Below are 14,019 nucleotides of genomic sequence, written 5' to 3' on the forward strand. Positions count from 1 at the left end.
CGTGTATTCGTCAAATTTTATTATTAAATTAGACCCTCTAATTTCTTATCTCCACATTAAAAAAATCACTAAACTTATCCACACTAATAAATACCACAATATAAAAAAAATTTGCCCATTTCAAACAAAATTAGCCTAAAAAAACACACACTTATTCCATCTCTTAAAAAATCAGCCTAACAATGAAAGGTTGTTGTAATATTAATGTATTGTGAAAAAAATTAAATAGTATAAAATGTTTAATCTAATTCTTCATTATTTTCTCTCTTATTTATTTTTATTCTCACTTAATTATTACACTTTATTCTTGTAAGTGTTAAAAAAAAATAGAAAGAATCCATTTGGTTGGTACCAACTATGCTGTGGCCTGTGGGGGCTAATATAGCAAGTCAACTGTCCATTAAAGACCAAATATAATTTGCCGTTCAAGGCAAACTTTTTCTCTTTGTTTATAGAAAATGACGTTTGGAATGAATACGAATATGAATGTTAAAGATAAAGAGAAATTCATAAAAATGATAGGTGGACGAAGTCACATAACACAATAGTAAACAACAAAAAATTCAAATTAGTCTTCAATAAATTTATAATGTATTTTAAATAAATAAATTACTAATAAATTTTAATTATTATAAGATAATTAAATTTAAAAAATATCACTTTAAAATAAATTATTTTCATTTAAAATAATAAAAAATTAATTTGTTTGAAGAAATTAATTTAAAATATAAAATACATGTTAAAAGATAAATACATATTGAAAATAAATTAAATTATATATGTATTTATACACAAATATATTAGTAGTTGATTTTAGTATTCAAATACATTTTTTGTTATTGGTAATATAATGAATTAATAAGAGAAGAGTGATGATTGAACCGTACCAACGAAACTGTCCTGTATGTGATCTCTCTCAAAGATTTCAGCACCTTTGAAGGAAGCATCAGTATTAGAGTTATCTACCCTTTTCTGCTTTCTGTTACTGTAAGTCCCTTTTATATTTTGATGTAATAGTACAGTCTACACACACGTCTTTGCTCATACTATTGTTATTCTTCAATATCGATCTGAGGAAGGTTTTAACTTATAACTAGTATCATCGAAGTTTCACCTACTCTTTTCTTCATTCTTCTTCTTCTTTTCTTTTTCAATTTATAATGAACAACAGAACAGTAACTGAATGGTAAAGATTGTGATTTCTCATCTCTGTTCATTGAATATTTCTAACTTTATAAAACTTGCCGAATTGTAAATTTCTTTTCTTTGACTTTATACTCTTACCATGATCAAGATCAAGATCCCCTTTAATTTCCTGTTTTGGCTACATGATTTAAGACATATTATAGGAAGAACATAATGAGAACAGATTAGAAAAGCTAAAGGGTAGTTAAATAATTAAGATTATAGACATAATTTACCATAAAACTAACATGACTAATTTGATCCATACAAGTAATTTTCTCCCATAAAACCATGGATGCGAAGGCTCAAATGTTTTGTTATTATACGATGGTTATATGAAAACTAACAGTTACCTGAGGAAAGAAAAAAGAACATGGCGGGAAAATTCTCTGAAATCAAGTTTTTATATTAGAAGACCAAAACAAACAATATGTTCAAACTTCCGAGCAACTTCAGCATGTGTTTTTTCTTTTGTAGGAACCAAACTCATCTTTTGACTCTTAAAGGACTTATTGGGATTGAGCAGTTATTTATTATTTAATAAAAAAAACAGTTTATTTTGTTAGGAGTTAGGACTAACTTTTCTTATATCAGCAAGCACTATCAGGTAGGTTATTATGACTCCAACGTTACTTCCACCTTGTTAAAGTATGTAGCAAACTTTATTTGTGGCATTGAAATTGTGTATTTCCCATGCATTACACTGTGTTTAAACTTTATACATAGTAGCAAGTACTATTCTTGAATCTTGAAGTCACTCGTTATTTCTGTTTGTTATGGCAGGGGGCATCTATAAACTGAATAAATAGTGTTAAATAGACTTATTCGTTCTGTCACATAGTCTCTGAATTGAGATTACATGTCCATTATCATGAGTTGCTTTTGCTTTAGAAAAGGTAACCCCGCCAAGACTAATCATGACCAATTCGTCATTCTTGCTTCCGAGACATCCTGTAAGTACAACAATCCATATTTGTCCACTTTAGTATTAATTTTGAAATCCTACTTCCTTGATTGATAAGGGAAAAATCTTTTGAAAAATGATTTTAAGTCTTTCATTGCATTTTCTAAACTTTTCCGACCTAAGTATTAAATGTCTAGAACTCTGAAGCCTCCTATACCATTTGACAGTTACTGTGAATGAGGTTGAGGCTTTACTTGATTTGTACAGAAAGCTAAGTGGTACGGTTATTGGTGATGGTTTAATTCACAAGGTATTTTCATTTAGGTGTATTAACACCTTTCTTATATAAGAGCCATTTATGTTACTGAATTTTCTTCACATTTAAGTAGCTTTCTGAGATGATTAGTTTTGAATCTTATCTGCAGGAGGAGTTCCAGTTTGCACTTCTTAGAAATATTAGTAAGCAGAATCTATTTGTAGACAGGGTCGGTACTTAAGTAAAATTTATTTGTCTTCTTTTAACTTTAATGGATGTAAACAGTTATACAAGTTCATTGATAAACATAAACATTTAATACATCAATGATGCTGTCATTGTATCTTTTGAAAATTGAATGCAGGTATTTGATATGTTTGATATTAAGCGAAACGGGGTTATCGAGTTCACCGAGTTCGTTCGGTCTCTGAGCATCTTTCATCCTAATACTTCACCAGAGAAGAAAATTGAATGTATGAAATATGAAATTATTTGTGTTTAACAGAGAAATCAAACGTTCTTCCACTTGTGTGAGTTTTTTGTTATTGTCATATATGGGATTTATCATTAGATTAGAGCCTTTTTGATCTACTAATTACATTGATGAGGACCTGACTGTCCTAAAAACATTTTCTTACAGTTGCATTTAGATTGTTTGACCTTAGACAAAGTGGATACATTGGACACAACGAGGTTTGTACCTTCTTTTCTAAGCTTTCCATTGTGCTTGTGCAAGTGCTTCTTTTATATGCATCCTAATATAGAAAATTCAGATATAAACAAAGATAATATAGATAAAAACAAGGACATAAAAATTATGTTTTTATCTGTATTCTCATTATCTATCTGTATTTGTATTTTTGTGTTGAGACAGTTACCAAAAAAGAGCTAATAGTCATTTGTTCTTTCCAAATTTGCACTTCCTTCTTATGTATCCTATTATTTGTGCATAATGTTAAACATGAAGTTGAAGGAGATGGTCTTGGCAACTCTGACTGAATCAGATGTTACTGTTCCAGATGATATTGTTGAATCAATTGTGGGAAAGGTTCCTATTCCTAGCCATATACTTATTTGTTGTCCTTTAATTTCTTTACTATTTCCCTCAATCTTATGTTTCAAATATGATACTTTTCAGACAATGAGGGAAGCTGACTCAAATGGAGATGGGAAGATTGATGGTAAAGAGTGGAAAGAATATGTGAGGAAAAATCCCTCTCTTCTGAAGATGATGACTCTGCCATATCTAAAGTTTGTCTCTCTTCTAATCAATGAAATAGCATCTCATTCTCATATAGAGTGTGTAGACTCTGCTGATGTTGACTTGGCACTTTTTCTGTTGTTGTTAGGGATATAACTCTGGCATTTCCTAGCTTTGTTTTGCGCACTGAAGTGGAACACTGCTAACCAAAAATGCACTGTGGAACCAAAATATCACCTGAAAGCTCCTTTATAGAATGTGTAACTAACCATGTTAAATAAAAGCATGCATAATAAACTGATTTTGTGAACTCTGGCACTATATAATATTGTTTGATAAATGTATTTAATTTCTAATGAAGGTTTTCCCAACAATGCCATACTACTATACTATACTCACATTTCTACAGAATTTATAATCTTATTTTCTACACAACAGATTCTAAGAGGTATCGATCTGTCTGACATTTGATGCTTAAATTGAAATATATATATATATGGTAAATTCTAGCCTACCCTTCTTATAATAACATGTAATTTACCCTTTGTGACATGTCATCTTTTAATTGGTTGCTATGTTAACTATGATTAAACTATTGGTAATTAAATTATAGCCCAAATGAGTGATTATGTAATTTACTAAAATATTAAAAATTCAGAAAAATCTCAGGAGGGCAATTCCAGAACTGTTTTGCTAGAAAAGGGGAGTTGAGGGAAGGGCGAAAGCGAGTCGGCTGCTTGAGGTGAGAACGACGGCGAGCCGTACGGCTTCTTCGACGGTGAGAACAAAGGTTGGGGACTGGGGGCACTAGTGAGTAAAGCCCGTCTTCTTGGTGTTATCATCGTTCTGCTTCTTTGTAGCCATTGAAGCTCAAGCTCTGAACTCTGAATGGGGATGATTAATAAAAATATAACTTTACCTTTTAATATTTATAGAAATTATATATTTATCTCTCTTATAAAAATATTTAATTACAAAATTACCCTATTTTAGTTAACATATTAACTCTTATTGAGTTAAATTAACCAAACTAAAATTAAGCATCCAATTAAAATATACCACGTCACGAGGGGTAATTTACTTGTTGAAATAGAAGGGGTTGGGTAGAACTCACTTTTATATATATATATATATATATATTAGTTTTGTCTACCAAACTAAAGTTGTTGACGATGAGTGATTCACAAGTAGAATAGTGGGATAAAAGATCACGAGTGATGAGTTTTTAGTACTAACAAGGAGCACAATTTTATGCCCTTCATACGCAATTGTAGTCACTGGACAATAACGCTTTCAAAAGATGAGGAATAATTGTATTAACGTGTGAAGCAAATGCTTATGCTTATTACGCTTATTTAGATTGCTCGGGGAGAAACAAGAACGAGCATCTAAGCTATTTAACGGATGTAAGAATTGGAATTCGATTCCGATCCTGGACTAAAGGAAGGGAAACCCTAAACCATTACAATGGAATTTGAGGACTGCATCGGCATCACCTGTCATCTGCGAGGGCTGAGAAGTGAGAACAAATTCTAATGGCAAATTTTGCGGAATCAAGTTAAATTGAATTACAGTAGACATGACTTAAATATAAAATACGAATAAGAAAACGCAGAATATTAAAGATATAGAAACGTAAAAAGAATAAAAAAAATCTTATTTTTTCAATCGTATTTGCAAAAATTTGTATAAAAATTTAATCTCTAAAATTATTTTTTAAAATATATATTTAATATTTAATTATTTTTATTATCTTTTTAAATATTTTAAAAACTTATTTGTCATTAATATTTTTGGAGTTTATTTTTTCAGTAATGCAAATTTTTAAATACCATTTTGATAATTTACTTAAACACAAAATAGTAAACTCCAAATTCCAAAATGAAGTAATTGAAAACTTAAGGCATGTTGTAGTTCACTCTTGTTACTGTAAAAGCTGGCTGCTACGGTAGAAATTCGGCATCTTGTATCAATTAATTATTGTTACGTTGTATCTAATATCAAATTTCCATATGCAGAGCTGTTAGACATTTTTACTTGTCCAATTAAATTTGTTCATCTAATGCGGCATGAAAGTCAAGCAATCCAAATTGTAGAGGAGGTAATTGAGTTCTGGCCGCCTGGATGTTTAGAATAACACGCTTTTATATATTCCTACCAAAATAGCATTCATCCTCAAGTGGCTTGTGGCATAGGGAATAATGACCCTGAAATTTGATTTTCTACTTAATTTAGCTTTCAAATTTTTAATTGATTTAATTTATACTAAAAAATAATTCCGCTTATATTATATCTACAATACATAATCGATCTTAAATCCGAATAAAAAAGGAAGATTGTGTTAAACCTTCGACAACTAACATAAAAAGTTAGTCGAATTTTCATGAAATGGATCAAAGATGTTATTACGTTAAAATTAGGTCGTTGTCCGAAAACTACGCGTTGTATGACTCGAGTACAGTATCAAATAAGTAAGAACTGTTGTATCGGTGTCCGGGTGTAGTGTTAAGTGAGCAAGGATTACTGCACTTTCGTAAACGGACGAGAGTAAATAAGCTAGTTCACAAAAAAAAAAGAGGTAAAGATAAAGGTCGGAGCAATAGAAAATTGAAATTTGGGACATGGAACATAAGCACTCTAACAGAAAAATTTATGGAGGTGGTGAATACCATGACAAGGAAGAAGATTAACATCATGTGCCAACAAGAAACAAAATGGGTCGATGCGAGGACTAGGGAGTTAGATACCTCAGGGTTCAAACTTTGGTATACAAGAAAGGTGAAGAACAGAAATAGAGTAGGTATTATCGTGTATAAGCAATGGAATAAGGATGTAGTGGATGTCAAGAGGGTGGATGATCGGATCATCTCTATCAAACTTGTGTTGTAATGAGGTCCTTTTCATGTGATTAACGCCTATGCACCGAAAGTGGGTTTGAACGAAAAACACAAGATAAGGTTTTGGGAGGATTTAGGAAAGAGTTTGGTCCAAAACATACCTTTGGGAGATAAGATTTTCTTAGGAAAATATTTAAATAGCCATGTTAGAAGAGAAGTGACTAAGTGATTGGGTATGAAAGTATTCACGGAGGTCATAGTTTCGGAGTAGTCAATACCAAGAGTAAAGCTATTTTGGACTTTTTCTCAACCTTTCACCTTCTCATCACAAATACATGTTTTAGAAAGAAAGTCGAACATCTTATAATTTATAGGAGTGGCATGACAAGCTCTCAAATCGACTTTTTCTTGTTGAGGATAGTAAACCGAAAATTTTGCATTAATTATAAAATTATTCCGGAAGAAAGTTTAACAACACAACATAGGATGCTCGTCATGAATTTTTGAGTTGAGCAAAAGTTAAGGAAAAGACATCATACGAAGAACCCAAGGATAATGTGGTGATGGATGAAAGGTGAAGAACAAAGAAGTTTTCTAAGACGGGTAGGAGAAGAGGCAAAGTGAGAAGGGGATGGAAGTGCAAAGAAGATATGGAGGGAGATGACAGAAGTTATTAGAAGAATAGTAAAAGAAAGTTTTGGTGAATCTAGAGGGATAGGACCAAGGGACAAGGAGTCATGGTGGTGGAATATGAGTGTACAAGATAAAATAAAGGTAACAATAGAGTGTTTTAAAGAATGGTCTTTGTGCCGCAATGTAGATAATTGGAAAAAATATAAGGCGGCTAAGAAAGAGACAAAAGTGGCTATAAGTGAAGCAAGAACAAGAGATATGATGGTCTCTACTAGTCTTTAAATATGAAGAAAGGAAGAAAATGTATATATAGAATCGCAAAGAGTCGTGAAAGAAAAACAAGAGACTTGGATCAAGTTAAGTGTATAAAGGATAAAGATAGAGAGGTTTTAGCTCAAGATGAGAATATCAATGAAATATGAAAGAGCTACTTCTACGAGTTATTTAAGGAAGGACAGAAGACTCTTCCGAGCCTTGGTCGGTTATGCACGAGGGAAAAAGATCAAAACTTCGACTACTATCAAAGGATTCAAGACTTCGAGGTAAAAGAGGGTCTAAAGCAGATGAAAAATGGCAGGACAGTACGACCCGATAATATCTTGAGGGCTTTCGAGATAAAGGCATTAATTGGTTAACCAAATTTTTTAATGAGATTTTAAGGTCAAAGAAGATGCCAAATGAGTACAGAAAGAGCACCTTGGTACCTATTTATAAGAATAAGGGGATATACAGAGTTGCGAAAACTATAGAGGGATCAAACTCATGAGCCATACCATGAAGTTATGGGAAAGTGTAAAAGAACGGAAGTTGAGATAAGAGAAACAAGTAACAGAGAACCAATTTAGGTTTATGCCAGGCAAATCCACCACTAAAGTTACATACTTGTTAAGAAGGATGATGGAGATGTATCGTAATAATAAAAAGGATCTACATATGGTATTTATTGATTTAAAAAAAGCGTACGATAGGGTGTCAAGAAAAGTCTTATGGAAGGTTTTGGAAAGGGAAATAATAAGGATCGCATATATTCACATAATTAAAGATATGTATGATGGAGCTACAACTAGCATAAAAACTCAAGGTGGTGTGACAGAAGAATTTTCTATTAGTATTGGGTTACACCAGGGATCATCCTTAAGTCCATACCTTTTCACATTAGTTTTGGAAGTACTCACAGAGTATGTCCAAGAGCCTGTACCGTAGTACATACTTTTTGCTGATGATATTGTCTTTATGGGAAAATTAAGAGAATACCTAAATAAGAAGCTGGATTTATGGATAGAAGCTCTAAAAGTGTATGGTCTGTGCATAAGCCGTAGCAAGACAGAATATATAGAATGTAAGTTCAATAGTCGAAGATAAAAGCCTAATACAGATGTGAAGATTGGAGAACACATCCTATGAAAAGTTAAAAGTCTTAAGTATCTTGGGTGCATCATACAAGATAATGGAGAGATTGAATAGGATGTAAATCATAGGATCCAAGTAGGTTGGTTAAAAATTGCAGAGTGCGTCTGGTTTTATATATGACAAAAAAGTGCCTTCAAAACTTAAGGCAAATTCTATCGCACTGCTATCAGATCGGCTATGCTTTATGGTACAAAGTGTTGGACGGTCAAAGAGGAGCACGAACATAAGTTAAGTGTGGCAGAGATGAAGATGTTAAGATGGATGAGTGGGAATATGTGTTTGTATAGAATAAGGAACGAAGATATAAGAGAGAGAGTTGGAGTAGCACCTATTGTGGAAAAGATGGTAGAATCACATCTTAGGTGGTTTGGACATGTGAGAAGAAGACCGACAGAGCACCAAGTCAAAAGGATGGATGAGATAGAAGATGGACAAGGGGTGAAAGGTAGAGGAAGACCTAGAAAGATCATCCATGAGGTGGTCAAATGTGATCTATATGTAAATAGTCTTTCTGCGGACATGATACATGATAAAGCTAAATGGCGTCGTTTAATCTATGTAGCCGACCACACCTAGTGGGACAAGGATTTGTTGTTGTTGTTGTTGTTGTTGTTGTTGTTGTTGTTGTTGTAATTTATACCATAAAATTTTGAGCCGTGATTCAATTTAGCCATTCTGTTCATTTTTGTCATTGAAGAGTTGATATGACAATTTTAATTAACACCTGGCACTATCAATAGTTATATGATGTGGTAAAAATCTTATAAGCACCAATTTAGTCTTCAGAAATTTGAACATAAAAACTTAGATTATAGCTATATTTTAAATTAAAGCTTATTTCAGTGAGTTGGAAAGGATGCTGAGGAGCATTGCATGTTGAGAGTAATGATTTTGTTACTAACCTGTTTTTAAACAAATGGTGGTTCTCAAATTCTTTGTTTTTACTATAGGCCAACGAAACAGGTGCGAAAAACTTCAAATTTTACCTACGACGACAACATTAGTTTTTCGTTGTCACAACGTATACGAGAGGAGAAAGAAGAAGAATGGTCAATTGAGGTTTTAGTAATGAAGTGTATTAACTCCCTTCTCATGTCACGCGACATCGTTTTAATACATTTTGGATGGCAACAAATATACGACATCGTTTATGTAGTGTCAGGTATCAATTAAAATTGCTAAGCCAGCTCATTGGTGACAAAAATGAGCGGAAGGATCAAATTGAATCATGATTCAAAATTTTATGGTACAAATTAGGTCAATTAAAATTTTGGAGGCTAAATTAATTCGGTGATCAAATTTTAAGTCGCACTTTTTATATGCATCTAATTATATAATTGCATGTGGACAAAAATAATTATTTTTTATATTAATAGCATGAATAATCATTAAAAATAAATATAATTAAATCATTATAATAAACAATTTATATAGTATGTCAAAATTAAACTTATGAATCAATAACTAATAGTTTGACAAAAAAAATTATTATACAAATTCTAAATAAAAAAATTACATTTTATAAATTCTAAATATAAACATTTTTATTGGATAATTGTTGACTAATAAAAATGTTTATATTTAGACGTTATATAGTTATTAATTATTAATAAAGTTCTATATCCAAGTTATTTAACCAACTAAGTTCAATCAAGTTGCTATAACTTAATTTAGCTTCACATATGCTACTATTTTTAACAACCTTTTGACTTCACGCGTGACTATATATAACGGTCTTTTTTTAAGCAGATTTCTTTTTCTTTTTCAAATTTTTTCAATGTTTTCACTGTTCTCTATGTTTTCTTCTTTTTCTGTGTTTACTTCTTTTTCTGTGTTCTCTTTCTTCTCTATGTTCTCTTCGCTCTCTGTGTTATTTTTGTTCACGATCAATGCTCTTTGATCTGATTTGAAGATTTAGATCAATTTTTTTAAAAATCAAACTGTGAAATCATGTTTGGATAGGTATTTCGTTTTCGAAAACAATAAATGATGCAAGTTCACACTGTCTATTGAACCAGCGCAAATTAGATTATTATTTTGAAACAAATCAAGTGGATGAAATTTAGTTCGAACCTCGTTAATGTAGTTTATTAGTAGTTGATGCTGGTGTATTTGTTTTGTCTACGAGTTGAATAATTTTGTTTTTCTTTGTAAAAATCAGTATTTATGGTTAAAGGTTTGAATTTGAATGGAATGTTGGAATTTTGAATTATTTTTTCGATGAATCTATTTATGTTACAGTTAATGGTAGTTTCGGTGTATTTTAAAACTCAATTTGGTGTAATATACAATTATTTTCGGTGTAATACTTATAAGTTTTTGGTTTTTTTTGTGTCCGTTTATCTCAAAGATTAGGATGACTTTTAACACATTTGAAGAAGATGATATTACTATTTTTTCTTCTCTTTTCCCTTTTTCTCATTTTTCTCTTTCATTATTGTTATTGTCATCATTGTTGGCTTCTTTTTATATGTAAAACAATTCAAATTCAGAATGCACCGAAATTTACTAATGATGAGGACACACAAACAAACTCAGTTTGAAACAAGTTCAGATTACAAGTACATCTTATTTAAATCCAGAATCCAACATTATTATTTAATGATGATGACACACAAACAAACTCAGTTCAAAACAAGTTCAGACCAAAAGTGTATCTTATTTTAATCCAGAATGCACCAAAATTCAAATCCAGAATGCACCAAAATTACTTAATGATGACGATACACAAACAAACTCAATTCAAAACAAGTACAGACCAAAAGTTCACCTTATTTAAATCCAGAATGTACCAAAATTACTTAATGATAACTCAAAACTCCTCCTCTTCCTTTTTCTTCTTCATCATTATCATCTTCTTCTTTTTTTTCTTATTCATTTTTTTGTTTTACTTTTTCATTTATTCTATTAATAAGAATAAAAACAAAAAAAAATTAAACAAAAAATGCATAATGATGCAAAATCACTAGGAAGAGGAGGAGGAAAAGAAAAAAACACAACAACAACAATAAAAGAACGACAATGAGAAAGAAACACGTGAAAAAGAAGGAATGCGAAGAAGAAGAAGGAACCTGAAGAAAAAGAAGGAGAAAAAACGCGAAAAAAAAGGAGGAAAAGAAGAAGAAAGATGAGAAACACAAAGAAGAAGGAGAAGAAGAAAAATGAGAAAGAGAGAAATGCAAAAACTTTCACGTAATTAGAATGTGACACGCTCCACTAATAAAATAGGTTTTTGTTGGATTTAAATCAACTTAAATATATTTAATTACAAAAAAACTGAATGCGTAACATAACTGATTAATTACTTTGTATTTTTCTGTATCTTCTTACTCTGTATCAAATTTTGATTAAATTATTCTAAATTTATGTATTCGTCTAGGCAACGATGACTTTATAGCAACTATGTCTTAAAGCACAGACATACGTGCATCACATACATTTATTTATCCTAACATAATTCTTGGACCATCCATTAATAATATTGTTAATATCCTGGCCCAATAATAAAGGCCCAGGATCAAGCAAAAGGTCTAATCCAAAGGGTTGGGCCTCACCCAGTACCAATCTTCGTCTTATGAAGTCGGTACTCACCACGACTTGCTCTAAAGAAGTCGGGTACGAGGGTTAGCTGGCAGATAAACACTCATTCAAATGAATAACTGCCCCAAGAATCTCTCTAACTACTTCACAGAGCCATATCTTAACCTCCCTAAGATAAAGGGACGGTTAACACCCTAAAAGGGTGGCACTACTCCAATGGTGGTTATTGGTTCACCACTATAAATATGCTGACACCTCTCAGGTATCTCTAAGTCCCAATACATTCTAAACCTGCTAACACCCTTGCTGACTTAGGCATCGGAGTGTCTTTGCAGGGACCACCCTCCATTCCTTCACGAGCACAAGTCGGACGGAGGCCCCCGAGTTGCAGACCCACTTGAAAGCCTCCTCCTTCATACGTTTGGGCCAACCAATGCCATCCAGCCCATCAATCTCCGGTTACCCATCGTAACATTGGCGCCGTTGCTGGGGACCCGAGAGATCAACCAGTGATGGCGAACAGATCCCCCGAAGAGGGTCATGTGGAGTCAGATTCTGAACAAGAGAATCTGGACACAGGCAATAATGATGCAGACTTGACCCTCCACCAGGGAACCAATGATCAACACAGGGAAGGTACCTCCAGAGTAAAAAATCCGAAGGTGAACTCTTCAGAAGGGCACGAATCAGAGAAAGAGGGACCATCCATGTAACTGAATTCATGGGACTAGTCCACAGTCGCCTGGAGCAGCTAGAACAAGAACGGGAACCACAAAAGGAGACTGAAAAGAACCTAAAAGAGGAGATGGAACGACAAAAAAAGTTAGAAAGAAAACTCTTGAAGTTAGAATCCTCCCTCAAAGGTCGCAACTCCCGTGACGAGCGAGAAGAACCGCCCCTAGGAGGGGAGGATCCTTTCAGCGAGGACATAATGAGGGCAAAAGTTCCGAGGAACTTCAAAAGCCCCGATATGGACCTCTACGATGGAACCACGGACCCGAAGCATCACTTAAGCAATTTTAAAAGTCGGATGTACCTAGCTGATGCTTCCGACGCTACGCGATGCAAAGCTTTCTCGACCACTCTATCGAAAGCAGCGATGAAGTGGTTCGACAGCCTCCCCCCGAGGTCGGTCACCAGTTTTGAAGACCTCTCAAGGAAGTTTTTAATGAGGTTCTCCATCCAGAAAGACAAAGTGAAACATGCACCGAGCCTCCTGGGAATAAAACAGGAGGTCGGAGAATCCTTACGAGCTTATATGGAAAGGTTCAACAAAGCATGTTTAGAGATTCAAGACCTGCCCACCGAGGCAGTAATAATGGGGTTAGTCAATGGACTTAGAGAAGGTCCATTCTCACAGTCCATATCTAAAAGACACCCCGTCTCTCTAAGTGATGTACAGGAAAGAGCTGAAAAGTACATCAATATGGAGGAAAACGCTAAGCTGAGAGACTTGAGTTGGCGACCTGGGCACCCTCCCTCAACAAAAGAGAGGGAGAGGGAAACCAAGAAAAAGGAAGAACTCGGTCTCGAGAGGCCAAGAAAATACCACTCTTATACTCCTCTAAAAGTTTCTATAGTGGATGTATACAGAGAGATTTGTAATACTGAAAGGCTGCCGCCCCATAGACCCATTAAAAATAAAAAAGGGGGGAGGCTGCCGCCCCCTAGACTAGGGGTGTCAGGCGAGGAAGCCCGCCTCGCCCCGCTCCGCCCCGCCGGAAGCCCGCTCTCTGGCGAGCTGGCCCGCCCCGCCCTGCCTATTCAGGCGGTCCCAAAATCCTAGCCCGCCCCGCCTAATGGCGGGCTGGCGGGCTGATGCCAAGGCATTTTAGGCTAGTTTCACTAGCATTTTTCTGTTAGTTTTAGTTGTTTTATGCATTTTCTTGAGCTTAAGGTAACCAAGAATGGTTAAATGAACAACAAAGCAATGAACCATCCAAACAGTATGATTTTGATGCAAATTCCATGAGTTTTTAGTTATATTACTTGAATGCTATGAATGGAAGATTTCTCATGAAATTTTGCAAGACTTTGATGCAGTTGTTTGGAT

At 33.8% G+C, this 14,019-nt stretch overlaps 1 protein-coding gene across 1 annotated transcript; it reads left to right on the forward strand.

Annotated features, from left to right (window-relative positions):
• Window positions 1-869: 869 nt before the first annotated feature.
• On the forward strand, window positions 870-3,906 carry LOC107479719 (calcineurin B-like protein 7). Its single transcript, XM_016099823.3, has 9 exons — window positions 870-987; window positions 1,969-2,138; window positions 2,317-2,399; window positions 2,515-2,574; window positions 2,710-2,818; window positions 2,986-3,038; window positions 3,313-3,393; window positions 3,484-3,596; window positions 3,695-3,906. Exons 2-9 carry the CDS (start codon window positions 2,045-2,047, stop codon window positions 3,750-3,752), a joined length of 651 nt encoding a protein of 216 aa, XP_015955309.1. The 5' UTR covers window positions 870-987; window positions 1,969-2,044; the 3' UTR covers window positions 3,753-3,906.
• The last annotated feature ends 10,113 nt before the right edge of the window (window positions 3,907-14,019 follow it).

Source organism: Arachis duranensis, chromosome 3 (genome assembly GCF_000817695.3).
Source record: "Arachis duranensis cultivar V14167 chromosome 3, aradu.V14167.gnm2.J7QH, whole genome shotgun sequence".
In the NCBI taxonomy this organism is placed as follows: domain Eukaryota; kingdom Viridiplantae; phylum Streptophyta; class Magnoliopsida; order Fabales; family Fabaceae; genus Arachis; species Arachis duranensis.